Source organism: Mustela nigripes, chromosome 6 (assembly GCF_022355385.1).
Source record: "Mustela nigripes isolate SB6536 chromosome 6, MUSNIG.SB6536, whole genome shotgun sequence".
NCBI classification, from domain to species: Eukaryota; Metazoa; Chordata; class Mammalia; order Carnivora; family Mustelidae; genus Mustela; species Mustela nigripes.
This window is the reverse complement of record NC_081562.1, coordinates 25,238,208-25,264,363: the sequence shown is the minus strand read 5'-3', so window position 1 is coordinate 25,264,363 and position 26,156 is coordinate 25,238,208. Positions and strand designations below refer to the sequence as shown.

At 38.7% G+C, this 26,156-nt stretch overlaps 1 protein-coding gene across 3 annotated transcripts in view; it reads right to left on the bottom strand.

Moving 5' to 3' along the window:
- Positions 1 to 26,156, bottom strand: part of FGD6 (FYVE, RhoGEF and PH domain containing 6) — a 131,464-nt gene that overhangs the window by 58,490 nt on the left and 46,818 nt on the right. For all 3 annotated transcript variants that reach the window (XM_059402333.1, XM_059402335.1, XM_059402334.1), the window contains exons 4-5: positions 10,549 to 10,616; positions 10,433 to 10,463 (exon numbers count right to left, since the gene is read on the bottom strand). In XM_059402333.1, coding sequence (XP_059258316.1) covers positions 10,433 to 10,463; positions 10,549 to 10,616 — 99 coding nt within the window. The remainder of the gene's footprint in view (positions 1 to 10,432; positions 10,464 to 10,548; positions 10,617 to 26,156) is intronic.

The following is a 26,156-nucleotide window of genomic DNA, read 5'->3' as shown; positions in this document are numbered from 1 at the left end:
GTCATTAGATTTTTCCATCAGGCAGAACTACAGAATATATTTACATGTTACAAATAACTTCCTCAATTCTAACAGTATTCAAAGCACAGGTAAACATCTTCTATAGTACTTTCTTTCTTTGGGACCAGTTTAATGATTAATATAACTTAAATGCAAAAATTCCTTGTTCAGCAAAGCAATGGCCACTGCCCTTTCTTCTGGTAGATAAATGATGAATATGTTTGTCCCCTGGCAGCAAGATGACTTTTATTTTCCAGTTGGAAGATATTTCCTCAGTCACAACAGTGACAGTAGCCATTAGCAGCTGAGTAGCTTAAGGACCCCATTTGACACGGCTTTTGCCAGACTCTTGCATTCCATATGTCTGCCACCACTGCCAAAAGGGAAACTTGTTTATTTAAGAAACATTCAACAGAAGCCAGCCAAATTCACACTGGGCTGACCAGCGAGATGGCTGCCTCTAACTGGAGGCATCTGTCACATATCAGGCAAAGCATCACTTTTCCCAGTATTACTGGATGATGGCAGGTAGCTCTGGATAAACTAGTGGCCCATACTGTCCTTGTTAAAATTATGAGTAGCACAACAAAATATAATAGAAATTTAATAATTAAAAGAGCAAAAGAAAAACAATGACTAGAGATGATAGGAATTTACAGTTTCTATCTAGCTATCTATTACAAATTATTCCTAGGACCCAGGAATTTACAAATTCTTTTTTTTTTTTTAAGGATTTTATTTATTTATTTAGAGATAGAGAGCATACATGAGTACTTGCACACACACATGGGAAGGGGTGAGGAGCAGAGGGAGAGGGTGAAGGAGGGGGGAAGAATCTCGAGAAGACTGCTGATCGCAGCGCCCAGTGCAGGGCTTGATCTCACGACCCAAGATCATGACCTGAGCCGAAGCCAGGAGTTGGGACATTTAACTGACTGAAGCAGCCAGGCGCCCCAGGAAGTTACAGATTCTAAGCAGGCATTATTACGGCCATCGATTAGTTCATGGTACCTTTTTGAAAACAGAAAAGGGAACCCCTTACCCCAGGCCAATGCAACTCACACCAAGGCCTTCATAAGAGCACACAGCAACTCTGGCCCAAGGCTCATCCCTTCACCTCTTGGGTCATCATCCCCTGAAAGCAATGGACTACAGCCCCAGTGTCAGATGTAACTAATTCTCACAGGAACTACACACAGAATCTTTAACTTTTCAGCTCTTCATGAACCTTAACATTCTCCAGAACTGGTGCCACCAGAAGGAGGAAAGCATTTTTTTTTTTTAAATAAAAAGGATGATTACAACATTTGTCTGGTTATTTTTCTAAATGCTAACAGCCAGGATAATTTGGAAAAGTGTGATGACACTTCAGAGCCAGAGGCAAAACTATTTTGAGGCAGAAGAATTTAAATTCCCAACACCTCCTTGACTAAATCAGTGAGGATGCAAGACCACACGACTGGCACTTCAAAAATTAGATCCAGAGTACCCTTTTCCACACTGGAAAAGCCGGTTAATTACAATCAAAGGGGGGTGGGAACTGGGGTGTGAAAATGTGAGGCAAGCAATAGAGGTTACTGGAATCAACCACATGTACTTCAGCCTATGCTCCCAACATAAACCCCACCAAAGATTCTGTATGTAAAACGGAACCACCTACACTCAGGTTTCTGATTACAGTAACCAAATATGTGTTCAACTTGGCATTTTTAGAAATAGCAGGAGGCTCCTGAATTATAAAGCATATCACAATATTATTCTTAATAATTCCCAGAAAACCTACAAATGAGAACCAGATCAACTTCTAAAACACACTCAGTGCCTTTGAGGTATTAACATACCAACTTCACAAGCTCTGATCGCCTGGCAAGACCTAAGCAAAAATCAATGCAGATTAAAAAAAAAAAAAAAAAATCAATGCAAATAAAGTCATGTATGAACATCTAACGCAGTGAAGCACAAAACAGATGGTCTTACTCATCGGGTCAGGCTTTACATCTCTGGTGCCAAAGAGAAGTAAGAGACTTAATGAAGCTGTCCAGACTGGGCTTCCTGACCTGAGGGCATTATTAACCACTATGATGACACAGTGGATTACAAAGACTAAATGGACATATGGACAGACGGGGAACTCTGCAGGGCTCCCTGCTTTCATAAAGGGCATGTAGAAGCACTTCATATTAATAAGCAAAAGCAGAGCAGCTGCAAAAGTCAAAGAGCTTTGATAGATATGCAGAAAGGGGTATGAAAGTATGAAGTAAATGTAGAGGGGCTAGAAAGTCCTAACATTAACAATTTGATTGTGTTTTTAAATTAAAATATCTGACCAATGAAATGATTCCTCCTTCTTGCTATGCTCAGACCTGGTGATATTATGCATGGTGATCACTGCATTCAAACTGTATAAAACATGACCAAAACCCATCCTTTATCTCCAGTCTCAATCTCCCTTAACAACATTAACAGGCAATCATCCTAATATATCCTAAGTGACCAATATATAGCCTCATTCTCCTCCTCAGAAGATAAAAAACTAGAATTTCTCTAGTTTCATGAGCCAACTGAAAGAATTCTGAAAACAAGCTCATATACCCAAAAATATACTACTATTTTCTTATAGCATGCTAGAAATTTCAAGTAATAATTTTTAATCAATTGCTGAACAATCACTAAATGCAAGGTCTTAGAGAGACCCAAATTCAAAGCCTGGCTTTGCCATTTAGTATTGGGTAACTTTTGGCAATTAGTTTTCTTTGCTTAAGAAACAGAAATAACATCCATTTGATAGGGTTGTTATGAGGATTAAAATAGACAATTTATGTAACATAGTTTTAGCATGTTTCAAGGCACACAGAGAGTGCTCAGTAGAAGGCCATTTATTGAAGTAAAGAAGATCTGGTTAATGATGATCGCATGAATGTCATTTATAATCCACAAGTCCCTCAAAGTTTGGAAAGAGAACACTGAAGTAGAAGCATATCACAAAAAGGAAATACCAAACCAAAGTAGGGAAAACAAACACCTCAGCAGTAAGACAAAGGGGCTCTTAACAATGAACTTCATTCAGTGAAGGGCAGTCACATGAAGGAAGCTGCTCAAAAAGGAAAGGTTAGGCAGCCATGTGAAGAGATGCTAAGAAAGCATTCTTTACCACTAAAGAACAAATAAATGATAATTAAATGGTTAACAAGACTCAAAGGACAGGGTCTATTCAGTAGAACAGGATAAATTATTTTATGATTGGAAAAAACTGAAAGGTTCTGTGAGAAAGTCTTCTATTTTTTTTTAATGCATTATAAAAAAGAAAAGAGGAAAAGATATATTCTAGTTACTGACACACAGATATCCAAGTAACTTTGCCTCTAATTCCACGGATTTCAGTGAGAGTCCTTCAAATTTTTAAGGTAAATGTGTTCCAACCTAAAGAAATGAGTGGAGCAAATTGCTTCATTACTACCTTACTACTTAATTAAAGCCCATTTTTGCCACCCCCAAAAGACCTCAAAGTGTCTGATCGTTCTCTTGTAAAAAATATATCTATATTTTAAAATCATGCTATTTGGACATTCATAAAATAAATTTATAAAGCTGTTTATTAAGGCAGTCTCCCATCAAAGGGAAAATAAGATAAGACAACAAAAAATTGTATCACTTGCACTGAGCTGTATTAAGTTTCCACGGTATATTTCCTATTAAGTATAATACAATAGCAACCTCTGGATTGGACAACCTCTGCTACAACAGGGAAAAACAAATATAAATAACTAGAGCTTTACCAAGTACTATTTTATTTGTCAGTTGTCTCTCATTCATTCAGCAGATATGAATTTACTGGGATAAAGAATCAATGGAATGTAAAAATCCCTGTCTTCATGGAACTTACCTCCCAGTGGAAGAACTTAGTAGGGTCTAAGTTAGTAGGATCTATTTCAGGAACAAACTATTTTGACTGATTTGATTAAATGTTTATTTGGTAACATCATAATTAAATAGTATGCATTTTAATTTATATATATAAATAAGTTCTGAATAACAGAACAATTTTTCTTTTTTTTTTTTTTTAAGATTTTATTTATTCGACAGACGGAAATCACAAGTAGGCAGAGAGAGAGGAGGAAGCAGGCTCCCCACTGAGCAGAGAGCTGGATGCGGGACTCATGACCTGAGCCAAAGGCAGATGCTTAACTGACTGAGCCACCTACACATCCCAAGATTTTAAGTAATCTCTACACACAATGTGGGACTCAAACTCACAACCCCAAGATCAAGAATCACACATTCCACTAACTGAGCCAGCCAAGTGCCCCATCATCACACCAACTTTATGTGGTTATTATTATTATTATTCCCATTTTCCAGAAGAAACCAAGGCTTGACTAATTTGTCCAAGAGCACATAGTGGTGGAGGCAAAATTCTTAACCACCAATCAGTCACACTCATTCACTCAACAAATGTTTGCTAAAAGCCTTCCAATGAACAGGAATGATGCTAGGTGCTGGAGATACTATCCCTGCCCTCACCTAGCTTACATTTTAGTAGACCAAAAATAAACAGGTAAATAAACAATATACAAATTATATTTAATGCCAAAAAGAAAACAAATGGAAAGTGAAGGAGAAAAGGATAGTCAAAGAAGGCCTCTCTAGGGAGGTCGCATTAAGCTCAGATTGGAAGGATAAAGAAAAAACTAGCTATGAACAAATGAAGAAGAAAGATTCCAGGAAACTGCATTAGCAAAAGCTATGAGCCAAAGTAACAGCAGTGAAATAAGAAATGGAAGGTGGCCTGTATGGCCAGAACATGGTCAGTGACTGAGAGAGAACCCCTCTTATCCAGCATCTCATCTTAGTAAGAGGCCAAATCACATAACACCTTTTGGGTAGAGGGAACCATAATTTAATGACCCAACAAGAGAAAAGGAACTCTATCAATAATCATTGTGCCAAGACAATAGCCAGGACTATCACAAGCAGACTGGGACATAAGGCCATTGTATTTATTAGCCTTGGGGAGTAACGTGGACTTTACTCAACGCAATGGGAATCATTTAAAGGGTTTTAAACACGGGAATGACATGCTCTGATATATATTTTAAGAAAATCACTCTTAAAATAAGGGAAAAAAATCATTTAAGAAACAGATTGTAGAAAGGGTGAGAATGGAAACAGGAGTCCCTGTGAGGAGGCTGGAACAGTTGTCTGTGTAAGAGATGATATTCTGGCTTCGGTTGGTGGCAGTAAAGTGGAAACAGAATTAGTAGGTTTGCAGATGGGTTGGCTGGAGAAGTGAGGGAGAAATAAAGAACAAATCCTAGTTTTCTGGCTTTGGCAGCCACAGGGATGGCACTATTCTTTTAAAAAGGGAAACACTGATATTGGGTATTGATTTAGAGACACTGTGCACCACTGGACCTTTTTAAAAAATCTAGTTCAGGGGTGCCTGGCTGGCTCAGCACTAAGCATATAACTCTTGATCTTGGGGTTGAAAGTTCAAATCCCACGTTGGATGTAGAGATTACTTAAAAAAAATAAAAATCAGGTTCCAAGTCCAGGAGCTCAAGGCAGATATTGCAGAGCACGTATCACAAAAAACCCTAACTGTAAAGTCTTGCTCTTGCAGCTATAGGCCCAATTTTTCCTCACAAACACAGGCAGAAGAATCAAAGACCTTAACTGAATGTACTGGCTCCTCGAATCTTGAGTTGATTTTAAACTGCATGCCTCTATCCAAGCCCACTTCCTTTCAGTGTCACAAGAGCTTAAATGATGAAATTGTTCAGTCTAGATTTTACCTTTTTTCCCCTATGAGCTATATCACCTAGTTTAGCAAATTCTAAACAAAGAAATGTCAGTGAGCTAGAATGATAAAGTGAGATATAAAGTGTTAGTGAGCTACAGTGACAAATTTAAAGCTTAAAACTATTGGACATATTGGACAGTGCAGATACTGAACATGTCTGTCATCACAGAAAGATCTATTAATGCTATTCTAGAGTCTCTAAGACAGAAAACTATTCATGGGAAATCACATATAACTGAAACAATCGCTTCTCCCAAGCCACTTGGATACTTGGTTGATTTAAAAAAAAAAAAAAAATCTACTGGATTATCTAAAGCCCATTATTTATATTTTAAGGCAGTCATATTCTAGGATATAACACAGACATGAACTCATTCATGTGAAGTCAGATAGCAACAGTGTTCAGGATTAAAACTATCCATGGGCTACCTTTGTGGGGTCCTTTCAGTAAAAAGGTAAATACAAGCTTTAATGGGTGGTGGGGGTGGTAAAATGAAACAAGAGAGACTCTTTTGACTTCACCCACATTAGGCTGCTAACAAGTCTCTCCTAGTAACGGCTCTCACCTGGCTAAGGTTCTATTGTTAAAATTCCCATTAGAGCTGGGCTGTGCTGTGTTAGCATTTGCACATACCAGACAGGATGTTAACATGAGGTTGGCAGATGATCTAGTCTCACTCCTACATTAAAGGCTTAGGAGGTTTTGAAAATGTACAAGTCAAGGTGGGTTTTGGATGATTCACTCTGTTCAACACCATCTGGGAAGAAGCCAAGGCCATCCATGAGAACTATCAGATCAGAGACAATATGGGAAATACCTCACCTGGCTGTTCACTGTTATATAAGAGTTTATGATTTGTTCCAAAAATACAGGGGTAAGAGCAAGGTAAATAGTTTTGAATAATAAAATAAATAAACTAGTGAAGCTTTTTTTTGGTTTGTTTTTAGAGAGAGGGAGCGTGCATGTGTGCGTGCAGGTGACGGGGAAGGGGAAGGGACAGAAGGAGAGATTTAAAAAAAATTTTTTTTTATTTGACAGAGAGAGACAAAATTTTATTTGAGCAGAGAGCCTGAATGCGGGGCTTGATCCCAGGACCCTGATATCATGACCTGAGCCAAAGGCAGAGGCTTAACCCACTAGGCCACTTAGGCACCCTGGAGAGAGAATCTTAATCAAGCTCCATACCCAGGCATGGAGCGTGGGGTTCCATCTCACAACCCTAAGATCCTCACCTGAGCTACCCAGGGACCCCAGTAAACTAATGAAACTCTTAATTGCTTCACTACCTACTGGAATCCGAACTTCCTTCATTAAAGTGAAATATTAGTAGAGAGGAAAAAAAGCATTTGGAAGGGACAGAATTATAAAAAGGCTACTGTCTGATAACAAAATGAATTCTTCCCATTCACTGATGTTCTACAGGGGAAAATGAAGAAGGTAATGAAAGGCAATTTGGGCATCTACTATATATTGTGTACCATACCAGCCTCTTCACATACTTTATTTCATGGATTCCTCACAACCAGAGAGATCATTATTTGTATCTCCATCTTGCAAATGAAGAAAGCTAGGCCAAAGGGTCAGACTATTTTCTGAAATTCACACAGCTATTAAGAAACAGAATTGGAGGGGCGCCTGGGTGGCTCAGTGGGTTAAAGCCTCTGCCTTCAGCTTAGGTCATGATCCCAGGGTCCTGGGATAGAGCCCCACATCGGGCTCTCTGCTCTGCGGGGAGCCTGCTTCCTCCTCTCTCTCTGTGCCTGCCTCTCTGCCTACTTGTGATCTCTATCTGTCAAATAAATAAATAAAATCTTAAAAAAAAAAACAAAACTTATTTGTTAAAAAAAAAAAAAAAAAAGAAAGAAAGAAACAGAATTGGATGGGATGCTTGGGTTGTTCAGAGGGTTGGGCCTCTGCCTTCGGCTCAGGTCATAATCTCAGGGTCCTGGGATCGAGTCCTGCATCAGGTTCTCTGCTCGATGGGGAGCCTGCTTCCCCCATCCTGCCTGCCTCTCTGCCTTCTTGTGGTCTCTGTCAAATAAATAAATAAAATCTTAAAAAAAAAAAAAGAAAAGAAACAGAATTGGGGCGCCTGGGTGGTTCAGTCGGTTAACCGTCCGACTCTTGGTTTTAACTCAGGTCATGATCTCAGGGGTCCTGGGATAGAGCCCTGTGACTGACAGGCTCTCCTCTCAACAGGGTGGTCTGCTCAGGGATTCTCTCCCTCTGCCCCTCCCCACAACTCTCACTTGTGGGCACTCTCTCCCCGTCTCAAAAATAAAGTTAAAAAAAAAAAAAAAAGAAAAGACAGAAAGGAAAAAGGGAAGGAATGAAGGAAGGAAGAAAAAAGGAAACAATGTACTTAGGCAGGACAGACACCGATATTTTTGCCAACTTTCTTAAAGTGTGGTCCTTAAACTGTTACTGGTCTGCAAAGACATTAGTTAAAAGGGTGAATAAGGGACTGGAAACTTTTATGTCACCTTGACATGGTCATGACATTTCTATTTTATTTTACAAAAGTTCTGATCCGGCATGGATTGGAAATTTTGAAATCCAGTCCCTCACCACATTAAGAGAAACACTACACTAGCGTATAGGCACTATGAGGACTGGGACTCTGCTGTTTATCGTGACATCTTCAACACGTGTTCTATGCAAGACTTGCTGAACTACCACACTCAAGTTCCAATTCGATTTTTTCTGGCTCCATAGTATTGTTTGCCTCCATTACCTTATCAAGTGAACGCTTAAAATTTCCGTAGAGAGGACATTTTTTTACTTTTTTAAACATGTTGATCAGAAAATATGTCAAATAAGTACAATTTGTTTGTCCTACAGATAGGCTGAGCTTTCCAGAGAAAGGGAGTTCAGCTTTTTCTTTTTACTCTACAATTATTTAAGCAATAGAGAGGTTCAGTAAAAAATGGAATTTATTCAGTTCAAACCAGAGTTTATTTTGGAAAGTTATTTATTCATCATGTTGTTATATATTTGAAATGACAATATACTTCAAACTCAATAAATCTGTTTGGGTGATCAAATATCATGCTATAATTTTTAAAAATGAATTACATTTTGAACTAAAAAAAGTAAAAAAAAAGACATAACGTAACAGAATTTGAGAGTTGTAGCTAAAGCAGTAGGATATGATCTCTCTTGGGTAAGTTCTATATAGTCTTATAAAAAGAATTTTATTTATTTATTTATTTTTGATGAGGGGTTGTATAAATGCCAATTGGATTTTAGTTGGTTAATGGTATTATTCAGTTCTTGTATATCCTTGCTGATTTTATGTCTATTAGTTTTTTTACTTACTAAAAAAAAAAGTTTTGGAATCTCAAAAAAAAAATGAATTACAAAGAGAACTAAGCAATACAGTGAAGAGTTACATAAGAAACTATTCACATGACAGTAATTTCTCAAAACAAATTAGTAATGTTAAGAATTGTTAAGAAAAGATTTCTAGGGGCGCCTGGGTGGCTCAGTGGTTTAAGCCTCTGCCTTCAGCTCAGGTTGTGATCTCAGGGTCCTGGGATTGAGCCCTGCGTCCGGGCCCTCTGCACGGCGGGGAGCCTGCTTCCTCCTCTCTCTCTGCCTGCCTCTCTGCCTACTTGTGATCTCTCTCTGTGTTGAATAAATAAATAAAATCTTAAATAAAAAAAAAAAAGAAAAGAAAGAAAGAAAGAAAGAAAAGGTTTCCAAAACTAGAGATTTTTCATGCAGGAATTAGAGTTCCAGGTTTCTGTTGGATTTAGTGAATGTGAATCACCCTTAAATGTACCCTACCTTTTAAGTTCACATGTATCTTTTAAAAGGAAAACTGAAAATGATACTCTTAGAGATATTAATGGGTGTGAACCTATCATTTCTCAGTAATTAAGTTTAAGATGATGTTAATAATTATACCATCCAAGTAAATTTTCACTTCAATTTCTTTCTTCATTGTTTCCTCTACCTTACCCTTCTTTTGTTAAATTTTAATAACTTGCCAAAATATAACTGGAATAAAGTAGGATTAAAAGTACTTTCACTTCCAATGCATACTAGAACTTGTAAAAACTTGCAGGTACAAAAAAATGCATGAGAAAAATGAATATGCTGTCAGACACATCATAACTGTTTTCCAACAAGTTTGTTCAAGTTGATAATTACAAAAATTGAATAAAGATCTTTAAAAAGTTAGTTGTAAAAATGTCTATTTTCAGTGTCTATTTTTGAGAGCAGATTCAGAAGGAATAGTTCTGAACACTGATCATGACATTTTTTATACATTGCTAGTGCAAAATTCTGATAGACATCTTCTGCAAATGCCCAAGAAATATTATCACTAAAAACTCTTTATTATGAACACAGGAAGTTTGAAAACTTCGGAAATATGGATATAAAGATTCTATTTTTTGGAAATCATCTGGGTATACTACACACACAACAGATACATACATTTCAGAAAATATCTATATTCACATATACATGAATTTAAACATGTAATCATATATTAGAAAGAGTATGTGTGTATATATATATATACACACACACATACATATATATAAAATATATTTAAAGTTATGCTAAAAATTTTTTGACATAGGGAAAAATGCAAAAGAGGACAGTTATTTGTAGATACTCACAATATGCAAAAGTTTTAATACATCCACAAACCTGTAAAAGATAACAATAAAAGAAATGTTTTAAATGAGCCAATGGGGAAATAAATGGTCTTCCGAATTATAAACTGAATACCTACACCTTCTCTGAGCTCATGATCTCCTTGGCAATATGATGGACTTTACTCTTCATTCCAGTATCTTCATTCTGTGGAGAAGAGTGCATTAAAAAAGCATGAACTTGTAAAAGGATAATGAAAATCAGCTTTGAACCAGTAAGATATAAATTCAAGCTATGACACTTAGAGGTTTCTGATTAGACCATATTCTATACTATATAACATCTCAAATAGAAACATGGAGAACTAGATACGGTTACTGAAACACAATACAGGAAGAGTGCAGAGCATTCGGTGATCTCACGTTGGACTGTTACCAGCACTGTACTGCTCGACTGACCGTCCTGAGAAGCCTGAGCCTCGGTGGAGCACAAGCCAATGATTCAAAAACTGGAAAGTCACATTCTGTAGGAGAAATGGCTCCTAGAGATGTCACATAAACATGAGTTCTTCCCAATATATAAACTAGGAATTCTTCCACTATCCTGAATGTCTTTTCAGTATCTGCTGGTAATCATGGCATCTCCTCACAAAGATTCATTGCTCAACAAATACCCACATATATCATCCCCCTCCCTTCAAGATTTAACAAATCCCAAACATTCTGCAGTACCTGGTTTAAAACATTTCATGAAACAAATTGTTATATATTACGCTAAAGTTTCCCTCCCCCTCCAAGAGTAAATATTAATTGTGCAGTGTATACTTATCCCTTACATGTTTTCATATTTTAGTAGAGAACAACTTAAAATCAATATAAAAAAAATCCTAACCCTTCCATCAGAATATATTGTTATGCAAAAAAAATTCAAAGTAGGGTGTGAAACCAACAACTTACACAAATAATCTTTAAGGAGCAATCAGTTATTCATTCAGAATGCATTAATACTGCTGTCTAGTTAGCCTAGGATATTTTGCCTTGCTCCTTTACCTTAGTTCCCAAACTCTATCCTTTATTTTTCCAAACTTTATCTTTAAAGGAACAATTAGATAGATGAATTTGACCTCCATCCCCATTATCATCCTGCTTTTCTAAGATAGGTTGTTGAATGACTGTGACCAACAGACTGGGTAAGTTTTGCTCAACCGAGCAATATACAGTACAAGATACTCAGCTCCATTCACCAGCTCACATTCCTCAGGAAGCAGTCTATGCACAGTGTGGTCTTTCAGACCATGTATCAGTCATGTGCTAATAACCATGACCATGTACACCCACTCACATACACACGCATATGCACACGCACAAGGATAATTGTTGTTTTCCTATCATAACGAGTTTTATCATCTGTAGCTAGAAAGTTTAATTTTGTAAAATACAGGATATCTTTTTAAAATTGAAGGCCAGTAGAAATGTGTTAAAAATATAAAAAGGGGGTATCAGACTCTTGATCTCAGGGCTATGGGTTTGAGCCCTACACTGGGTGCAGAGATTATTTAAAAATAAAAATAAAAAAAAGTTAAACAAAAAAGAAAAACCTAAATCACTGAAAGAACTAAAACCTTAACTCAGCACTCTTATTTTCAAGTGATGGGAGGTCCCACACAGGTCAAGAGGTACTCTTAGCAGTAGTTTTAAAAGAATATAGGTATAGGGGCATCTGGGTGCCTCAGCTGGTTAAGCATCTACCTTTGGCTCAGGTCCTGATCCCAGAGTCCTGGGACTAAGCTCCTGCTCAGCAGGGAGTCTGCTTCTCCCTCTCCCTCTACGCCCCCCTAATCTGTGATCTCTAATAAACAAATCAAATCTTTTAAAAAAAAGAAAGTAAAAAGGAAACCTAGGTACACTATAGATGGCTTTGACTAGCAAAGCCACCTAAAATGTGCAGTACCTTTCTACAAAAATTTGAAGTAGGTGTACTTTACTTTTGGCATCTCCCTTTTGTTTTCTTTTCTCTTTTAAAAGATTTATTTATTTATTAACTGAGAGAGAGAGAGAGAGAGCACACAAAGGCAAGCAAGCTTGGGGTGCAGGGGTGGTGCACAGAGGGAGAGGGAGAGAGAGAATCTCAAGCAGACTCTGCGCTGGGTGTGGAGCCCAACTCAGGGCTCGAGATCATGACCTGTGCTGAAATCAGGAGTTCAACTGATCGGACTAAGCCACCCAGGCACCCCCGCCTTTCCTCCTTTTATAACTGTGCTTAAAGTCTCTACTGCAAATACCTTTTTTCTCCTCAGGACCTTCCTCTGCCAGGCCCTCTTTAGAGAGAGGTGTGTGGTGACTCCACAGTCAATGTTATTCCTGGGAAGGTATCATGCTTCTGTTCCAGCAGGGGACAAAAAGACTTTAACTTGGGGCCTGACCATCCTTATCTGTCAAATGAAAGTGTTGAACTTACAATTTCAAAATCTTAAGAGTCAAACATTCAGTATCTCAGGTGTGGCATGGCAAGTCAGTGAGAAAGACAGTGCATTCAGAGGCAGCTCTGGAGCTGGGGACTATGAAGTATGCATTTCCTTTCTAGAAGCTAAGACTATAAACTTTGGGGGGGGGGGAATGGTGAGTACGGGCATAAAGACAGACATGTAGATCAATGGAGAAAAACAGGGGCAAGCAAGCCTTTAAATTCGGTCACTGGATTCTTGACAAAGTTGTCAAGGCAACTCAATGGAAGAAAAGATTATGGTTTGCCTGGGTGGCTCAGTTGGTTAAGCGATTGCCTTTGGCTCCGGCAATCTGCTTCTCCCTCTGACCCTCCCCCTTCTCATGCTCTCTCTCATGTAAATAAATAAAATCTTTAAAAAATAAAAAGAAAGGATTTTGTTTTTCAACAAATGGTTGAAAATGAGTGGACCGGTTAGATATCCATACGCAAAAAGATGAATTTATAAGCTAACTGACACCACATACAAAAATTTAAAAATGTATCCTGGACTTAAATATAGGAGCTAAAACTATAAAACTTCTAGAAGAAAACCTTTGTGACTCTGAATAGAGTAACAGTTTTTAGATATAACACCAAAGGCATGATCCATTAAAGAAAAAAACACCAATAAATTAAACTTCATATAATTAAAAATTTTAGGCTCAAAAAGACACCATAAAGAAAATAAATTTCAGATAAACCCTGGTGGTAAAAAATAAAAAAAAATTGCAAACAGGTTCTGTGTCCAGTATATGTAAGATGTGACTAGACATTTCATTAAATATATAAGAATAGCCAATAACTTCATGAAAAGATGTATAAGAATAAGAATATAATCAGTCATCAGGGAAACGCACATTAAAACCACAGTAAGATTCCACTTCATACCCACAGAATGGGATTAAAAAAAATCAGAAAATAGTGGGGTGCCCGGCTGACTCAGTCAGAAGAGCATGCAACTCTTGATCTTGGGGTCAAGGATTTGAGATGATTAAATTACTATATATTGAAGTACTAGATTACTAAAAAAATAAATAAACTTAAAAAATATCAGAAAATAGCAGGTGTTGGTGAGGATATGGAGAAACTGGAACCTTTATCTACTGCTGGTGGAAATGGGAGCCTTGATTCATACATTGTGATTGGAAGTTTAAGCTGTCTTCTAATACACTAAAGGCAGAATTTTCATTTCTTACCCTCATTATTCTGAAATCATTCCAAGAGGAAGGAGTGACCACTATCCTTACTCCATAATTTAAAACTCTATCTATCCATCATTTGATAGTAAGGTTAGTAGGAGAAAACAGCTCTACCCTTAGCTGATTGATTGCTCTACAGTTAAATGTGAAAACATTACTTATCATTAGAATGTCCAAGCTGCTCTTAAATTTCAGATTCCCATTGAACTGTCTTAGAAATTCTGATTCTGTAGTCTGGGATGGGGCAGGAGAGTGGCTGCTATAAGATGAATTTAAGGATAAATTTTTAAAAATCCCCAGCCTTCAAGAAGTGAATAAGGAAAGCATACCAAATAAACAACTATACATATAACTATGAAATGTGCTGACATCTTGAAGTAGCGAAAGATTCTAACAGGCAGAGGTGTGTAATTCAGGAAAAGATTCACAAAGAATAAAGCATCCATCCAATGCCCTTCTGTCACTCCTTAAACACGTCATCAAGTCTCTGTATACTAGATACTGTAGATATTTACTCATCAAAGTCAGAAACCTGCACTCTTTCTTCTCCACCTTCTATGATCACATCTGAGTCATCAAGTCCTGACAATTGATCCTTCTGAATGTTTCCTTAAAGCTTCATTGATCCTTACCTCTCCTTTAATACTGCCTCCTTATTTCTTGCCTACACTACTGCAGGAAACTAAGTAGTTTCCTTGGCTCTAGATTTAACCCCACTGCAATCCAGTCTCTACACTGCCACCAGAGTAATAGTTCTAAAACGCAAATACCTTAGTTCTCAGGTTGAAACCCATTAGGAACAGAAACGGACTCAAGTTTCCAATGCCGTGCATCTAAGACAGTCCATAATATGTGTAGTTATCTTCATTAGTCCATTCCTGCTCCCAACACTGTATAGTCTCTCCTCCAGCCATGCTGGAATCACCTTGCAACTCCAAGTCCGCTTTGCCCTTGCACATCTGTCCCTCTATGCCCTTCCTTCTGCTTTGACTTCCCTCCTTATCATTTCTCCCCTCCTCAAAGGCTTCTGCCTATAACATTCCAACTTATCCTTTAAGATAGCACTCAAAGGTTTTCTCCTCTATGAAAGGCTGCCTTGACATCTCCCCACCACTGTAAGAGGACAAGTTATTCTCTTATTCACGTAGTATTTACAGAACTTTACTCCAGGGGATTGTGTTTATTTGTTGACATGTTTAATTCTCTCTAGTTTAGGACCTTACTTACCTACTATATACAGCACAATGTGTGGTCCACTGCAACTGATATGCATGAATGTGTATAAGAGTGGCTGTCACTTTCTCAAAATCTAAGAATGGAGTACACTGCTTTTGACTATGTACTGAGTAACATGAAAATGTAATTTCAAACTAATAGGTCAATGTGGAAAAAAAAAAAAGGTAGGGGATTGGCTTAGATGATTAAGGCCTCCTGTGATTCTAAAATTCTAGGAATCTATGTATTCGGTTGTCTAGTTTACCTTTTAAGCCAGGACAACTACAGAGCTTAAGAGGGCTAGTAATTACTAGAAAATTATCCAATGAATTACAATAATTTTCAAAGTAGAAAGTTAAAGATAACTAAGAAACAGAACAAAATGAAAGTTCTGTATTATCTTCAACTTGGAAGAACAAATGACTTATTCTGACCCAAGTCAAACAATGACGGCAAAATACACCACAATGTAAAAACCTCAAGAGGCCATATTTGGCATCTTGACTTCTCAGTTAATGACAGTCCTCCCTTAAATTACATCACATTTCAGAGCAGACTGCCTGTTAAATAACTGCATCTCCCAGAAGTACTCTGCTGTGGAAGCTGAAACATTAGCCACAAATGAAATTACCTCATGAAGATCATAAAATGAGTCAAACAAATTCCAAAACAGAACCTTTGATCTGAAACCCAGTTTCATGTTCTGATCTCTTGATCATAGCCCAGCTCTGTAAATTCTTAATCGTGTTCTCGTCTATTCCTATTTGTTCACTACAAGTAAAATTCAGTGAAATTTATCCATTACTATTTTTTTAAATAAACATATATTTTTATCCCCAGGGATACAGGTCTGTGAATCGCCAGGTTTACACACTTCCCAGCACTCACCATAGCACATACCCTCCCCAATGTCCATAATCCCACCCCCCTCTCCCAACCCCCCTCCCTCCAGTAACCCTCAGTTTGTTTTGTGAAATTAAGAGTCACTGATGGTTTGTCTCCCTCCCAATCCCGTCTTGTTTCATTTATTCTTCTCCTACCCCCTTAGCCCCCCATGCTGCATCTTCACTTCCTCATATCAGGGAGATCATATGATAGTTGTCTTTCTCCCATTGACTTATAAACACGATACCCTCTAGTTCCATCCATGTCGTTGCAAATTATCCATTACTTTTTAACAGAATTATTAAAAGGTCTCTGCTATGCTACTCAAGGGCTTTATTGAAAAAGCAAAAAGCTGAACAACCAGATCTGCCTGAGAAACACCTTTATCATTAAATTATCCCCCCAATGAGGTAACACCATAATTAGCCTCTCTAGAACAAAGTTCTTGGGTTTTCACCCCTCTCTTCATAAGGGTACATATCACATCAGCTATTTTACAAAGAAAATTTGGAAAAGAGCTAGGGAAGTCAATATGCAGGAAAGGTGAACAGTGTGAATATTCTAACCATAATGAAGGAGAACGAAAGATATCAATGTTAACCATTTGTTAAGCACTAAAAGTAAAGAACCCGAAACATCAAACTAAAAAGGTGGAACATGAAAAAAATAGAGATTACCATGGCTATTCACTACCATCTCAAACATGTTCCATCAATATCATTCAGCTTCTTTGGCTTATCCCAGGTTATGAGCAGAGATATATTTTGGTTCAAAAACCCACTTCAGTGGGCTTCAAGGCAAGTTACTTAACTTGTATAAAAAAAACTCCTTTTCCTCAGTAAAAAAAGAATAGTACATATGTTTTATATATATATATATATATATATATATATATATATATATATCCTAGCATGTTTTTAAAGATTAAGTGTAATACCTGTTCCCATAGTACAAAGACAAGAATAGGCACACAGGTGTGGTACAAAATTAATATTCTTCCCTTTCCAGGTAGTTTGTTTACTTTTGCGCAAGTATCTCTTTGAATATCTGTTTGCTCTCTCTTCACAAAGTTAAAACAAGGGCCCAGTGGTATATACCCCCTTTTTTTTTTCTCCTCTACTAAGTCTGGCAGTTTCATAAGGAAATGTTACCGGCACTGAAACACGATGAGCTACGTGCTCATTGTATGTCCAGGGACTATGGCACCTGTTTTTGGCGTGATTCATGGCCTGCAAAAGATATTCTCAAGTCCTAACCCCCAGGGACCTCAGAATGTGACTTTTGTTGGAAATGGGATTGTTGCAGATAAAATTAGTAAATTAAGATGAAGTCATATGGGACTAAGATGAGCCCCTAGCCTGACTGGTGTTCTTTTAAGAAGAGAAGAAATGCAGACATGCATGAAGGAAGGACACTCTGACGACAGAGGCAGAGACCCCAGCTCTTGTCAGGTATACGCCCAGGAACTATGAGAACTGTGGGCAAGCCACCAGGAAGAAGAAAGATTCTCTCCTATGGGCCTCGGAGGGAACATGGGCTTGTCAACACCTTGAATTCAGACATCTGGCCTCCAGAATGGTGAAACAATAAACTTCTGTTGTTTTAAGCCACCCAGTTAGTGGTATTTTATAACAGCAGCTCTAGGAAACCAATACAACCTATCATAAACACAATCTAAGGGGCACCTGGGTGGCTCAGTGGGTTAAAGCCTCTGTTTTCAGCTCAGGTCATGATCCCAGGGTCCTGGGATTGAGCCCCGCATCGAGCCTGCTTTCCTTCCTCTCTCTCTCTGCCTGCCTCTCTGCCTACTTGTGATCTCTGTCTGTCAAATAAATAAAATAAATAAATAAATAAACAAACAAACACAATCTAAGAAGTATATTACAAGTGCCTAATGTGCATAAACTTTCTTTCTTTTTTTTTTTTTTTAAGATTTTATTTATTTATTTGACAGAGATCACAAGTAGGCAGAGAAGCAGGCAGAGAGAGAGGAGGAAACAGGCTCCACGCTGAGCAGAGAGCCCGATGCGGGGCTCGATCCCAGGACCCTGGGATCATGACCCGAGCTGAAGGCAGAGGCTTTAACCCACTGAGCCACCCAGGCACCCCTGCATAAACTTTCGTGACTTCAGAATTGTTTTTACAACTAATAGTTGGGATGTTACAACTATGTATCCTGTAGGATCTGTGGAGTTATGCAGGGGATTACTGTCTCATTGTGTCAATTAAGAAATGGAGGATTGGGGCGCCTGGGTGGCTCAGTGGGTTAAGCCGCTGCCTTCAGCTCAGGTCATGATCTCAGGGTCCTGGGATCAGGTCCTGCATCGGGCTCTCTGCTTGGCAGGGAGCCTGCTTCCCTCTCTCTCTCCTTGTGATCTCTGTGTGTCAAATAAACAAATAAAATCTTAAAAAAAAAAAGAAATGGAGGATCAAAGAAGTTATAAAAGAAGCTCTCACTCTCACCCTAAGACCCAGAAATTGCACTACTGAGTATTTACGCCACAGATACAAATGCAATGATCCAAAGGGGCACCTGCACCCCAATATTTATACCAGCAATGTTCACAACAGCCAAGCTATGGAAAGAGTCTAGATGTCCATCGACAAATGAATGGATGAAGATGAGGTGTATATATGTGATGGAATATTACTCGGGCATCAAAAAGAATGAAATCTTGACATCTATAATGATGTGGATGGAACTCAAGGGCACTATGGTGAGCAAAGTAAGTCAATGAGACAAAGACAACTATCATATCATCTCACTTACATGTGGAATTAAAGAAACGAAACAGAGGATCATAGGGGAAGAGAGTAAAAAATCAAACAAGATGAAATCAGAGAGAGAGAGACAAACCATAAGAGACTCAATCATAAGAAACACGCTGAGGGTTCCTGGAAGGGAGGGAAGAGAGGGAATAGGATAACTGGGTGATAGACATTAGGGAGGGCACATGATGTAATAAGCACTAGATATTATATAAGACTGATGAATCACTGACCCCAACCTCAGAAACCAATAATATATTTTATGTTAATTAATTGAATTTAAATTAAAGACAAATTTTTTAAAAATGTCTCAACTAGGGACACCCAGTTGGCTCAGTCAGAAGAGAATGAGACTCTTGGTCTTGGTGTGATGAGTTTAAGTCCCACGTTGGATGTGGAGATTACTTAAAAATAAAATCTTTAGGCATGCCTGGGTGGCTCGGTCAGTAAAACATCTGCCTTTGGCTCAGGTCCTGATACCAGAGTCCCAGGACTGAGCCCTGCATTAGGCTTGGAGCTCAGTGAAGAGCCTGTTTCTCCCTCTGCCCCTCACCCCTCTTGTGCTCTCTCTCTCTCTCTCTCTCTCAAATAAATAAATCTTAAAATAAAATAAAGTCTTTAAAAAAGTTTTGAAAAAATAAAAGAAGCTCTCTTCCTAAAGCTTCTACTTCAAAGACCTTTGGGTTGATGAATATATAGCTATACCATAGGCATTACTCTGTACAATCTTTCACTTGGCTTTACTGTTTTCCCTATAGTAAGATTCTTTATTTTGATAGTTTTATTAAAATATTCATATTCCATAAAATCTTTTTTCACCTTTCTACAGTCCATGGTTTTCAATATATTCAAGGTTATATAATCATCACCACAATCTAACTTTAGAACATTCTCATTACCCCCAAAAGAAACTCCATGCCTATAAGCAGGCACTCCCTCTCCTCCCTTCTGTCCACCTTCTGCAACCATTTATCTTCTGTCTCTATGGATGTCCTCATGCTGAGCATTTCATGTAAATGGAGTCATACAACATGCGGTCTTTTGTGACTGACTTCCTTCACTTACCCAATTTCTAAGGTCCATCCATGTTGCAGCATGCATCAGCACATTTAAAAACTGCTCTGTATGGATGTGAGGACGATCTGGCTGAGACATCTGTCACCCCATTGATCGCCAGGGTTGATTCGGCTGATCTGGCTGGCTAGGCGGGTGTCCCCTTCCTCCCTCACCGCTCCATGTGCGTCCCTCCCGAAGCTGCGCGCTTGGTCGAAGAGAACGACCTTCCCCGATAGAGGAGAGGACCGTTCTTCGGTCAAGGGTATACGAGTAGCTGCGCTCCCCTGCTAGAACCTCCAAACAAGCTCTCAAGGTCCATTTGTAGGAGAACGTAGGGTAGTCAAGCTTCCAAGACTCCAGACACATCCAAATGAGGCGCTGCGCGTGGCAGTCTGCCTTTCTTTTGAGAATAAAGACTTGAAATAATTAAAAAAATAAAAACTGCTCTGTAATAATTGTGCGTATAGACTACATTTGTTTATACATTCATCAGTTGATGGCTCCATTTATAAGTTGATGGGCATTTGAGTTCCTTCCATTTTTTAGCTATGATGAATAATGCTGCTGTGAACATTTTGCCCTAAGATTTTCTCTGGACATGTGCTTTTTTCACGTGGGTATATAACAAGGAGTAGAATTGCTGGGTTATATGGTAACTCCAAATTTAACATTTGGAGGAACTGCCAGACTATGTTCCAAAGAGGCTGTATGTACCATTTTACATTCTTGCCAGCAATGTACAGGGGTTTCAATTTCTCCATATTCCTGGCCATCTGTTTATCTCCTTTGAAAAAATGACTAATTTGGGGCACCTGGGTGGCTCAGTAGGTTAAAGCCTCTGCATTCGGCTTGGTCCTGGGATCAAGCCCCGCATCGGGCTCTCTGGTCCGTGGAGAGCCTGCTTCCTCCTTTCTCTCTGCCTGCCTCTCAGCCTACTTGTGATCTCTGTCTGTCAAATAAGTAAATTAAATCTTTGAAAAAAAAAATGACTAATTTTAGCCCATATTTTTTCTTTTTAAATTTAAATTCAATTAATTAACACATAACATATTATTGGTTTCAGGGGTACAGGTCTGTGATGCATCACTCTTATATAATACCTTATCATCACTCTTCTATAATTCAGTGTTCATTATGGCACATACCCTTCCCAATGTCCATCTCCCAGCTGTCCCATCCCTCTGCCCATCCTCCAGCACCCCTCAGATTTTTCCTATGTCCAAGAGTCTCTATGATTTATCTCCCTCTCTGGTTTCATCTTGCTTTATTTTTTTTCCTCTTTTTCTCTATGACCCTCTGTTTTGTTTCTTAAATTCCATGTATCAGTGAAATCATGAAAATTGTCTTTCTCTGACTGACTTATTTCACTTAGCATAATACCCTTTAGCTCCATCCACGTCACTGCCATTTCATTTTGAGGGGTGCATAATGTTCCATTGCACATATATACCATATCTTCATCATCCACTCATCTGTCAATGGACATCCGGACTCTTTCCATAGTTTGGCTATTGTGAATGTTGCTGCTATAAATATTGGGGTACAGCTGCCCCTTTCTATCATTCCATTTTAAAAAAAGATTTTATTTATTTATTTGACAAAGATCACAAGTAGGCAGAGAGGCAGGCAGAGAGAAGTTGGGGGGAGCAGGCTCCCTGCCGAGCAGAGAGCCTGATGCAGGGCTCAATCCCAGGACCCTGAGATCATGACCTGAACCAAAGGCAGAGGCCCAACCCACTGAGCCATCCAGGCACCCCTCGATCACTCCATTTGTATATTTGGGGTAAATAAACAGTAGTGCAATTACTGGGTCATAGGGTACTTCTATTTTTAACTTTTTGAGGAACCTCCACACTATTTTCCAGAGTGGCTGTACCAGCTTGCATTTTCACCAACAGTGCAAGAGAGTTCCCCTTTCTCTACATTCTCGCCAACATCTGTTGTTTCCTGACTTGTTAATTTTAGCCATTCTGACTGGTGTGAGGTGGTATCACATTGTTTGATTTATATTTCTCTAATGCCAAGTGATGTAGAACAGTTTTTCATGTGTCTGTTGGCCATTTGGATGTCTTCTTTGGAAATCTGTTCATTCTGCCGCCGATTTCCTAATGGGATTATTTGTTCTTTGGGTGTTGAGTTTGAAAGTTCTTTATAGATTTTGGATACTAGCCCTTTATCTGATTAAGTCATTTGCAATTATCTTCTCCCATTCTGTCAGCTGTATTTTGGTTTTGTCGAAGGTCTCCTTTGCTATGCAAAGGCTTTCTTTCCCAGTAGTTCATTTTTGCTTTTGTTTCTGTTGCCTTTGGAGGTGTGCTTAGCAAGAAGCTGCTGCAGCCAAGGTTGAAGGGGTTGCTGCCTGTGTTCTCCTCTAGGATTTTGATGGAATTGTCTCACATTTAGGTCTTCCATCCACTTTGAGTTTATTTTTGTGTATGGTGCAAGAAAAGGGTCCAATTTCATTCTTCGGCATGTGACTGTCTAATTCTCCCAACAGCATTTGTTGAAGAGACTGTCCTTTTTCCACTAGACATTCTTTCCTATTCTGTTGAAGATCAGTTGATCATACAGTTGAGGGTCCATTTCTGATTTCTCTGTTTTGTTCCATTCTTCTATTGTCTCTGTTTTTGTGCCATTACCATACTATCTTGATGATGACAGCTTTGTGAAAGAGCTTGAAGTCCGGAATTGTGATGCCACCAGCTTTGGTTTTCTTTTTCAACATCCTTTGGCTATAGGGGTCTTTTCCAGTTCCATACAAATTTTAGGATTATTTATTCCAGCTCTGTGAAAAATGTTGATGGTATTTGGATAGGGATTGCACTGAATGTGTAGATTGCTCTAGGTAGCATAAACATCTTAACAATATTTGCTCTTGTAATCCATGAGTATGGAAAGTTTTCCCATTTCTTTGTGTCTTCCTCAATTTCTTTCATGAGTGTTCTATAGTTTTCTGAGTACAGATCCTTTGCCTCTTTGGTTAGGTTTATTCCTAGGTATCTTATGGTTTTTGGATGCAACTATAAATGGGATCAACTCCTTACTTTCCCTTTCTTCCGTCTAATTGTTGGAGTATAGAAATGCAACTGATTTCTGTGCATTGATTTTATACCCTGACACTTTACTGAATTCCTGTATGAGTTCTAGCAATTTGGGGGTGGAATCTTTTCGGTTTTCCACACAGAGTATCATGTTCTGTGAAGAGTGAGAGTTTGGCTTATTCTTTGCTGATTCAGATGCCTTTAATTTCTTTTTGTTGTCTGATTGCTGAGGCTAAGACAACTAGTACTATGTTGAAAATATTGGACGTCCCTGCCATGTCACTGACCAGAGGGGAAAAGCTCTGTTTTTCCCCATGAAGAATGCTATTATTGTGGGCTTTTTATATATGGCTTTTATGATATGATATGAGATATGATCCCTCTATCCCTTCACTGTGAAGACTCTGAATCAAGAAAGGATGCTGTGCGTTGTCAAACGCTTTTCCTGCATCTATTGAGAAGATCATATGGTTCTTGTCCTTTCTTTTTTTAATGTAATATATCACATTGATTGATTTGCAGATATTGAACCACCTTTGTAGCCTAGGAATAAATCCCACTTGGTTGTGGTGAATAATCCTTTTAATGTACTACTGGATCCTATTGGTTAGTATGTTGGTGAGAATTTTTACATCCATGTTCACCAGGAATATTGTTCTGTAAGTCCCCTTTTTGGTGGGGTCTTTGTCTGGTTTTGGGATTAAGATAATGCTCGCCTCATAAAAATGAGTTTGAAGTTTACCTTCTATCTCTATTTTTTATTTTTATTTTTTAAAGATTTTATTTATTTATTTGACAGGGAGAGACACAGAGAGAGAGGGAACACAAGCAGGGGAGTGGGAGAGGGAAAAGCAGGCTTCCCCCTCAGCAGGGAGCCCAATGTGGGCCTTGATCCCAGGACCCTGAGCGGAAGGCAGACGCTTAGAGACTGAGCCAACCAGGTGCCCTATCTCTATTTTAAAAACAGCTTAAGAATAGGTATTAGTCCTTCTTTAAATGTTTGGTAGAACTCCCACGGGGAGCCATCCAGCCCTGGGCTCTAGTTGGGAGATTTTTTTATTATGGCTTCAATTCCATTGCTGGTTATGGGTCTATTCAGGTTTTCTATTTCTTCCTGCTTCAGTTTTGGTAGTTTATACATCTCTAGGAATGCATCCAATTCTTCCAGATTGGCATATAGTTGTTCATAATATGTTCTTAAAATTGTTCATTTTTCTTCAGTGTTGGTTGGGATCTCTCCTCTTTCATTCATGATTTCATTTGGGTTCTTTCTCTTTTCTTTTTGATAAGTCTAGCCATGAGTTTATCAATCCTATTAGTTCTTTCAGAGAACCAGCTCCCAGTTTCGTTGATCTTTTCTACTGTTGTTCTGGTTTCTATTTCGTTGATATCTCCTTTAATCTTTATTATTTCTCTTTTCCTGTATGGTTTAGGCTTTATTAGCTATTCTTTCTCCAACTCCTTTAGGTGTAAGGTTAGCTTGTGTATTTGAGACATTTCTTGTTTATTGAGAAAGGCTTGGATTGCTATATACATCCTTCTGAGGACTGCCTTTGCTGCATCGCAAAGATTTTGAACTGTTTTCATTTTCATGAAAATGGTTCCATGAATTTTTTAAAAGATTTTATTTATTTATTTGAGAGAGAGAGCCTGTGCACAAGTGGAGGGGAGGGGCAGAGGGAGAAGCAGATTTCCTGTTGAGCAGGGAGACTGACGCGGGGCTCAATCCCAGGACCCTGAGATCATGACCTGAATCAAAGGCAGATATGCAACCAACTGAGTCACCCAAGGGCCCCAAAGTTTCCTGAATTTTTAAAATTCTTCTTTAACTTTCTGGTTGACCAATTCATTCTCTAGTACAATGCTATTTAGCTTCCATGTATTTGAGCTCTTTCCAATTTTCCTCTTGTGATTAAATTCCAGTTTCAAAGCATTGTGGTCTGAAAGTATGCAGGTAATGATCCCAATCTTTAGGTACTAGTTGAGACCTGATTTGTGACCCAGAATGTGATCTGTTCTGGAGAATATTTCATGTTGACTCGAGAAGAGTGTATTCTGTTGCTTTAGGATGGAATGTTCTATATATATCTGTGAAGTCCATCTGGTCCAGTGTGTCATTTAAAGCCCTTATTTCCTTGTTGATCATCTGCTTAGATAATCTGTCCATTGCAGTGAGGGGGTTATTAAAGTCCACTACTATTATTGTATTACTGTAAACATGTTTCTTTAATTTTGTTATTAATAGTTAATTTAATTGGCCGCTCTCATGTTAGGGGCATATTTAAAATTGTTAGATCTTCTTGTTGGACAGATCCTTTAATTATGATACAGAGTTCTTCCTCATCTCTTATTACAGTCTTTGGTTTAAAATCTAATTTGTCTGGGGCACCTGGGTGGCTCAGTGGGATAAAGCCTCTGCCTTCGGCTCAGGTTGTGATCCCAGGGTCCTGGGATTGAGCCCTGCATTGGGCTCTCTGCTCATTGTCTGCTTCCCCCTGTGCTTCTCAGAGCCTGCTTGCCCCCACCCCCGCCCACTGCCCCGCCTGCCTCTTTGCCTACTTGTGATTTCTGTCAAATAAATAAAATCTAATTTGTCTGGTATAAGGATTGCCACTCCAGCTTTCTTTTGATGTCCATTAGCATGATGAATGGTTTCCCACCTCCTCACTTTCCATCTGGCAGTGTCTTTGGGTCTAAAATGAGTCTCCTGGGACCACCTGGGTGGCTCAGTGGGTTAAAGCCTCTGCCTTCGGCTCAGGTCATGGTCCCAGGGTCCTGGGATCGAGTCCCACATCGGGCTCTCTGCTGAGCAGGGAGCCTGCTTCCTCCTCTCTTTCTCTGCCTGCCTCTCTGCCTACTTGTGATCTCTGTCAAATAAATAAATAAAACCTTTAAAAGAAATAAAATAAAATAAAATAAAATGAGTTTCCTGCAGACAGCATATTGATGGCAGAATTTTAACCAATCTGTTAAAATTGGTTAGCCCATTTACATTCAGGGCAGTTAGCCCATTTACATTCAGGGTAACTATTCAAAGATATGAATTTAGTATCATTCTTTTGCCTCTCAAGAGTATCTAAATGATACTCTAAAGTATC